The 9,089-nt window shown below is 42.3% G+C and overlaps 1 protein-coding gene across 1 annotated transcript in view; it reads left to right on the top strand.

The window, feature by feature from the left end:
• The first annotated feature begins 424 nt into the window (after positions 1 to 424).
• The window catches only part of LOC119294384, a 23,071-nt gene continuing 14,406 nt past the window's right edge, over positions 425 to 9,089 (top strand). Inside the window, exons 1-4 of the mRNA XM_037572573.1 lie at positions 425 to 1,544; positions 5,063 to 5,114; positions 5,229 to 5,242; positions 6,439 to 6,638. Coding sequence (XP_037428470.1) covers positions 425 to 1,544; positions 5,063 to 5,114; positions 5,229 to 5,242; positions 6,439 to 6,638 — 1,386 coding nt within the window. The remainder of the gene's footprint in view (positions 1,545 to 5,062; positions 5,115 to 5,228; positions 5,243 to 6,438; positions 6,639 to 9,089) is intronic.

The following is a 9,089-nucleotide window of genomic DNA, read 5'->3' as shown; positions in this document are numbered from 1 at the left end:
CACAGTTTTGGAAGTTCAACCACTTGGACTCATTTGCAACAGGGACATCCACATGGTAGAAACCAAGACCCTGAGCTCCACTACCAAAGAAAGCAGCCGTAGGTTGAACCTTAGACCAAGCTGCACAATTGTTGACATTATGATTCTGCTGATAGACACAGAATACGCCATATCTTTGGCTGAAGAAGCCGATGAGTGGGGGTTTCCCATGGTGTTTGTGGAAGCGTTGGACGAATTGGGGGCGCTCCTCGAGGGTCGAGGAAAAAAATGGCGGCGCTCCAATCTAGCCCCTAAAAGAAACGGTGAGTGCTCCTGGTTTCTATTACTCCTCTCTACCTGCTGCTTTCCCACTTTTGATTTGGTTTAACAGTCTTGATTGATGATTCTCTTCCGATCTTTGCTTTCAGGAACCATAGACTGAAGTATGAGCCGCCGCCGTTGCTCGCCGGCGACGGCACCCCCGCTGGAAGACGAGGACCTTCTCCAGGAGATCCTCCTACACCTTCCTCCTCAGCCATCCTCCGTCCCTCGCGCGTCCACCGTATGCAAGCGCTGGTGCAGCATTCTCTCTGACCCCCAATTCATCCAACGCTTCCACAAACACCATGGGAAACCCCCACTCATCGGCTTCTTCAGCCAAAGATATGGCGTATTCTGTGACTTCAAACCCGTCCTGGAACTGCCTGACCGCATACATGCCAATCGTTTCTCCATGCCCAAGAGCCGCAGCTCAATGGAGCAGTGGCGCTTCATGGGCTGCCGCAACGGGCTCGCTGTCCTGATCAACAAGTGTCGGCGCGAGGCCGTCGTGTGGGATCCTCTCACCGGCCGGCAACATCACGTGCCTTTTCCACCGGGACTCCAAAATGCCCTAACGCGTAGTTTCTGTGTATGGCATACCTTGGTGCTGTGCGCTGATGCCGAACATGGGCACGTGCATGGCGATTGCATCTTGGGCCCGTTTAAATTGGTCTTGATCTGCAACGGATACAAGCAGGCATTTGGTTCTATCTATGACTCGTCGTCTGGTTCTTGGGGAAATATTTTCTCGATAGCGATAGCAAATGAAATTTATGCCAGAAGGGGCAGCATGCTTGTTGGAAATGTGCTTTGCTGGTTGATATGTGGAGGTGATGTCCTTGTGTTTGACATCAAAACGCAGAGTCTTGGTGTGATCGAGAAGCCAGCAGACAACCATGTTACCATTGACTTGTTTTTTCAGCTCTTGCGCATGGAGAAAGGTGGACTAGGCCTTGCTGTTTTGTCTGAACAGATCATCCAATTATGGGAGAGGAAACCTAACTGTGATGGTGTTGTCGGATGGGTGTTGCTGCAGAAAACCATTCCTTTGAAGGGGTTGCTTCCAAGCAGAAAGCCTTTGGTACTTATCATGCGGTATGATGAGGACACAAATGCGATTGTTCTGTCTACGGGGATTGGCAACTTCATGCTCCAACTTGACTCAGTGCAGATCAAACATATCATTAAAAGAAATGATATGTGCATCGACATGTTTTATCCCTACCATAATTTCTACATTGCAGGTAATACCTCCCTATATATCTACATTGCACAACCAAAATAGTCCATTATTTTGTTTTGCTGGGATTTATTACTGTTAATATGATTAAGTGGTTGTTTTGATATGGAGCTTTAGCCACGAGTATATAGAAAATCAGTTTTTAGCCTATTTTTAAGAAAACCCGTTTTACAATCTTTTTAATCAACAAAGAGTATATGGAAAATTATGTTTGGGTCAGGAAAGTAACAAATCGGTGATGTATTATTCCTTGTTTGGATAGCGATTAGCCTATTCTCTCGTATGTCAGGCATGATCTCTTCCTGCTTTCCCCACTCGGCCGCCATTGACAACCTTCCAAGATCCAGTCTAGGACTCCTTTGTTTCTGCTGCTCGCGTCTCCTCCGGCCACAAGGATCCCGTCCGTGGTTGCCGGCGGGCTCTTCCCCAAGTCACCAAGGTTGTCACCCCGAGCATAGAATATGTCGTGGGCTGCTGCTCGCCTTCCAGTTGACCAACACGACTCCATGTGCAGCCGCCGGCAGGGCGTTTACCTTGGTCGCCCAGCTCGTCTTCCCCGCAAAGACTACCCTAGGCTGTTGCATGTCGTTGCCATGGAAGTACTCCGCCGTCCTGGTGTCGTGCGCACACTCATTGCAGTCAAGGGCACATCTGCGGCCATGCCAGGGCTATACAACAAGTGTCGGGGAGTCACACTTCCGTCTCTTGAGGGAAGCGGGCAGCACATTGTGCCATGGGGAGGACCACGAGGTCGCCGTCAGCATGGTCGTACACTGGCATAGTCGCCTCTCCATCCGCCGTCCGCCACCGTCCGTCGTGGCTGCCGCAAATCAGTGTGCCGGCGTTGGCGCCAGCTCCAGCCTTGTGGTGGAGGAAGGCGTTCTTCTCCATGAAGATCAACGGCATGCCACACAACACAAGCCAGGACCTATTTTTGTAAAACGCGTTTGCACAAAAACATCTCAGAGCCGTTTGTCCAAAAAGCAAAATCTGAGTATTACAAGAACCAAGTTTTTCTTATCCAAGGATTAGTTAGATTAGCCAAACCATGTTTTAGTTAGTTAGGCCCTGAAATACGTTTTTAGCTAACAGGTTCTCTAAAACATAGCTATCCAATTCCAAACAACCCCTAAGGATCAACTAGAATACATTGAGCTGTTTATTTCTTTGTTGTGCCGGTGATTTATCGTGATGTAACTTATTATTACTGTCCTAAATTAAAGCTGGACGCGGATATCTATTGCTTTGATGCCTTGCCACTGCTAAATGCTTACTATGATTCTGTCCGTTTAATGATCTTTCCATCGGGAGGTTTATAAGAATCGGAAACTGGCTATAACTACACTAAGAGAATATGAGGAAACTATATCTGCGATGTGAAATAGTTAACCCATTGCCACATCTGGAAGCTTAAAGATCGTTATGTTGTTCTATTGAATAAATATATGTGCAAGATAATCTTTGTCTTATCAATTCATAACAGCACATACTTATTTTTCTATTGGAAAACAGTACTGGTTCATATAATTTGAATGGCAATATGTGATGCTAAAATGTGCATATTTTACTTTGGCACATTGGTCATAAATGGTACAGGCTTTCTTGACAATAGAGTTCTAGATAAATGCATTTTTCTTGACCATCTGAACAGTCTCATCATTCTTGTTTTACACTTGGCAATAGATGTGGCGTCATTTACTATCCTTGCCACAAAAGCTACTTTTCCCTCTTCCATTTACATAAATATATAGTGGTTTGCACAAATTGCTTTCCCATTGATTCAACTTCCTTTTGAATTTTCATTGTTTTTTTGGTTTTAGGCAGGGGAGTTGGGTGGAAATGGGTGGAGCTGGAACTTTGAACTCTTGTGATCTAGTAATGTGCTATCTTGTTGAATGATTGAGGTAAATTTATCTTCATGTTATGTGTATGTCTTTAAGGCAGCATATTTTTTGTCTTGTCTACTTAGTTTAGAACACTATGCATGATTTATTGTTGTAGGTTGTAATGCATGAATGTGAATAATTTCTAGAGTGTCTAGCTCCCACAGTTCTAAATAGTATGCTGTTGAACTAGAACAATCTAAGAAGTCTAGTGTTTGCCTCTCTTTGAGGCATTCAGTCAATGTTCTTTTATGACCTACTGCGATCATATGTACTGATGTAGCAAAAAATCATGAGGACATGTCAACTAGAGAGGCTCAAGGTACCCTGTCAACCATTGCAGAATAATTGTTCTTCTATTGTTGTTCTCCGTTTGTATTTTTTTCTTATGGTAGTATAATCTTGGTTCACACAATAACTCAGCTTTAGATTCTTTTATATAATTTGCACAATGGCAAAGTTAAAATGTACTGTTGGAATCATGAAAAATTTGACTTCTTTTGGGAGGGAGTAGTACAAATTGGGTGCTGATATGACATTGATTGTTCTGCAGGTACCTAGAGTTATACATGGGTTGCTGAGATGAAGAAAAATGTCTAGTTGGTTTAGTCTCCTCCATGTGCAGAAGCATGTGATGTGGTTGACGCTGAGATTGCACCATTTTGTATGTAGGCTGTTCTACTTTTATGTACGGCTGTCTGGAAGTGGACTTTGTTGGATTTAATTGTCTGAGCTTGTGTTCGTTATTAATGACTTATAGAGTTGCTTGGGTTAATAGTCTTTGTGAAGTCAGTATCTATCTACAATTTATCTTCTGAGTCTTGCTAGTGATTTAACCGTGATAATGAAACTCACATCACTTCATCACCATATGCAGCAGGGATAGATAATGCTTGTATGTTATAAGATATAGTATACATAGAATTATGGCTGCTGCTTAGTTCTAGGAAGGTTACACTCCTACAATCAGTGTCCACCATGGTCGGCTTGGACACTCATTATTGGCTCTATAGTAGCCTGAACCTGTCATGCTCATCGTTCTACAGTTTGCTGCTGCCACCCTCCTAGCTCCACTTGCCTGCTTAGAAGTAACTTAAGACAGGTTAATTAGGGAAAGTCACCCGCAAAAAAAGGTTTATTAGGGAAAGTGTGACCGTCAATGTTCAGTAGCTATATGATCCTATAGCGCCTCTGCATGTTTATCTGCAAAGTTTCGCTCAAGTTGATGCTACTCTTTGTTTGCTGCATGGGTTTATGTAACTCTGGAATTGTAGAAACACATGAGACATCAACCACATTTTTATTCTGCATGCAACTGAAGCATTTCTCCTTTTTTGGGGACTGCTACCCATGATTTTCCCTTTCTTTAGCTGTTTGATATGATCAGGTTTTTCTTATTTTATCACCTCATACAAGATGATTTGTATGCCTGCTCAAGCTCTGAAAACTCATACGTAAGTATGCACATGGATAGTTTGTATGGTCACAGAATCTGCCTTCTGACACACCTCTGGTAATAAAGTTAATTACTGAAATATACCTTCCAGGTTTGTATTATGGATAAAAGTGCTTTGCTTCCGATTGTGAAGTGCATAAATATGACTGATCATTAAGTTTTTGCTTTTTGAAATTCTAGCAGGACTGTCAGTCATGTCTCAAGATTTGACAGCACTGTTCCTGGCCGTTAGATTGTACTGCAGCTTTGTTATGGAGTATGATATGACATTCATATAATACTGAATACAGCTAAAATAGTAGCTAGCTTTTTTTTATCATTTACGGGTGTGTTTGGTTTGTGTCTTTAGGTTGAATGTAGCGGGTTTGTTCCGTCCCTAAGGCACATTCTTGTGTTTGGTCCATCCGAGGAGTCGGAACCCATTCGTTCCTGGAATGGCATATTCGCTCGATATGCCAAACTTGGTCATACCTCCAAATTGGCCAGACAACGCACAAGGCTTCGCTCTCGCCCTCCCTGACTCACTTTCACCCACAAACTCAGCGCATGAACCCCCTTGTCTCTTTTTCCTCTCGATGTGCAACGCCGCAGGCCACCCACCCATCTTCCTCTCCGGCGCTGGCTCTCCCTGTCTCTGCGCCATCCCTCCCTCTCTGATGGCGTGCGCTAGTGTGACGACGGACTAGCAGACGACAGTAGGTGGGCGGAGGTGGGTATCGTGAAAGACGGTGGTTGACATTGATTTCGGCCAAAAGTAAAATATGGCGCATAGATATTATTCAAATAAAACCATTTACATAAAATGAAAAAAATACTGAGTTGCCGAATACGCGGATAAAAATATCATGATGAATTTCTGCGGCGCTGCTCTATAAAACAACAGACCCGGAAATAAAAGAGAAGGAACAATATCATCGCATAAATTAGAGGACACATGACTTTCATACACATACGCCATCATCAACCGCGATATTCCAATGTTGACACAAATTCAAAGTTTCATAGACGACAATAAAATTGCCAAAATGCTATATCATATTTATGAGCATTATTCTGTCATCGCTAACAAAAAATATTAGCACAGTAATGTCCGCGTAAAATGACATAACGCACGATAGTGTATAAAAAAAAATCAAGTCGTCATGAACTATATACCGATGAAAAAATGCTTCCCCACAATCTAATTCTGACCAAGTGCACTTATATGGAATAGCTACGTACATGCATGCATATCCTATTCCATCAGCCAATTGCATGCAAAGCACGCCCAAAGCCCACGTGTTATGTGGCCTAATTAAGCTCAGCTGATGGGACATTGCCAGTAATTAGTGATTAAACAAATAAATAAAAAGGGGGAAGAAGCCAGCCACGCTCCCACGTTCGTGGACACGATCCCTTGATTAGAACGTGGGCAGGCACGCGTCCAGCCGGCCCTCCACTGCTTCCCTCGGCCGCTCGACTGCTCTCGGAGGGCTCATTTTCTCATCATTCATCAAGCCATGGCTCACTCAATCACCTGCCCATCGCTCACGCATATACATATGCTGCAACGCCGCTAGCTTCGTCGTCGCCGGCCGTCCGCTCGCCGTCGTCGTCGCTGCCGGCCATCCGTCTCGTCGTCGTTGTCGTCGTCGCGCTGCTCCTCATCGACCGTTCGTCGTCCGCGCCACTCATCGTCGACGTCGTCGGCTTCACATCATCTGCACCGCCCACAAGCTGCTACACGCCGGCATTGCTCATCCACATCACCACTTCACGCGTACGGGAGGAAAGCCAAGGCAAGGTTAGAACTCATGGCTACCTCCTTGCTTCCTTGTTGACGCATTCCTCTTGCATCATATGTCTCAAACAATAGTGGTGTTATACGTCGCTCCATATGGCACATCTTGTTTGGTCTCACGGGATCTAGTATCCTTTGTTGATACAAACCAAGATTAAATTAAGTCACTCTTGTTTTGGTCTCATGGTGATCTTGCATCCCATGTTGATACAATTCAAGAATAAAAATATGCCCAGTCTTGGTTTGGTCTCATGGTGATCTTGCATCTCCATGTTGATACAAGTCAAGACCAAAATTTACTCAAAAACAAATTACATCCATCTTATTTGGTCTTATGGTGGTCTTGCATCCCATGTTGATACAAATTAAGAATAGAAACAAATTAAGTTATTTGATAGATGATTTTTCTATTGATTTGCACTACGCAAAACATAGTGCGCTCGCAATATGGAAAAGTCCCAAATAAACTTGACGATAATATATATGTAGTTTAGTCCTATATAGCTAAACTTGAACCGACAGGTGTCATAGACTTTGTCATGTCCATGCAAAATATGAGTACAGTTTATACTATGTTGGTGATAATACAAGCAGGAAGAAATCAACATATTTCATTTGGTTATGCTACGCATGGGTACGATGTTGCTACATGATGCTAGTACTAATACAAGTGAAGTGAAACTTGATAAATACTCTCATGCACTTGAAATGCAAAATCATATAAATGTTTGACCAGTTTCGCTTAGTCACATGTCCATATATGATATGTTTTAGACTACAGGAAAACTGGTGATAATTCAATTGCATGTAGGAAATTAACCCACATGTCATAAGACAATCCCTCATATGGATTAAAAATGCTCCAACGCTATAAGAGCATAAACTATTAGCATCATCAAAATTGCATCATAAAAACCAATCTTACCTGGTTACGCTACATGCGGGCATTATCTTAATGCTACGCGGTGTTAGTAGTAATACAAGTAAGAGAAAATCAAGCAAAACATTCGGGCCACATATTTTGGCCAAAGTCAAATAAAATATGTCATGAAATGCTCCAACGCTATAAGAGCCTAAACTATTAGCATCATCAAATTGCACGTCATAAACCAATTTTACTTGGTTACGCTACACGCGGACACGATATTCGTGTTACGCGGTGTTAGTAGTAATACAAGTAAGATAAATCTAAATAAAACAATCATGCCACATATTTTGGCCAAAGTCATATAGAAGATGTTACAAACATGCTCCAATGCTATAAGAGCCTAAACTATTAGCATCATCACAAATAGATATCACAAACTCACTTTACTTGGGTTGTGCTACACACAAGCGCCAATGAAATGACGCTATGCGGAGTTAGTGCTAGTACCATGTAAGGTACAAAGATAAACAAAAATGATAGATGTCATATGACTCATGCAACATCATAATTGCTCCATAAACCTTTGTGTGGTTACGCTGCACGCGGGCATTACCTTAGTGCCACGCGGTGTTAGTAGTAGTACAGGTAGAGTAGAACTTAATAAAAAATAAGTTCACTCCACATCCACATATGCATACAAAATTCATGAAAAATACATGATAAGGCATATTTCATGTAGCCATACAAAATTCATGCAAAATACATGATAAGACATATTTCATGTAGCCCACATAGGCTTTAAACAAATAAAAAATATCATAAGCAAACTCCACTTGCAGACTCCATTCGGGTCAAGCTATACGGGTGTGTCATATGATTGCACCGCGTTGTTAGTTTTGATACCGTGTGAAGTCAAAGTTAGCAAAACCTGGCACATATCACATGCACCATAGAAAGCATCAAGATTGTGTCAGAAAGCTTCAGTCCGTTACGCTACACGCGGGCACCATACCAGTGCTACGCGATGATAGTAGTAATGTGATGATGCAAAACTTGTTAAAATTGGCATGTCACATATGTTCATGCCACCAAAACCAAAGATGTCATATAAAATTCCCAAAGAAAATATGAACATATCCTATATGCCAAACGTAGGATAAAAATATGTGTAGCCAAAATCAACCTGCATTCTGCATATACATGAGGTTGAACACACACAAATGGTTGCATGCTAGGAAGTATATTCTCAAACATCACACATAAAATCATAGAGGAGTACTTGCATGGAACCAAACTTCAAGCTCACCAAGAAGGAGTTCGTCGTCGACCGCGAGGAGGATTTGTCTTGTAGTATGTTGTAATAGGAATGTGATGCAATCCTATGTAATAGATATGTTGGAATTCTTAATCAGGGGTTTTCTCTACGGAGATGTAATTAACAGACCTTTTATGTAAATGTAAGAGTTCTGGAAATAAAGTACCTGCAATGTTTGATTCTATTTTTATTTTATGTATTTAAATTTCACTCTGTATCAATGACGTGGACGCGTATTCTCACGCCC

The sequence above is a fragment of the Triticum dicoccoides genome, chromosome 4B (assembly GCF_002162155.2).
Source record: "Triticum dicoccoides isolate Atlit2015 ecotype Zavitan chromosome 4B, WEW_v2.0, whole genome shotgun sequence".
Classification (NCBI taxonomy): Eukaryota; Viridiplantae; Streptophyta; class Magnoliopsida; order Poales; family Poaceae; genus Triticum; species Triticum dicoccoides.
The sequence above is the reverse complement of the archived record's forward strand: the minus strand, read 5'-3'. Positions and strand labels throughout refer to the sequence as shown.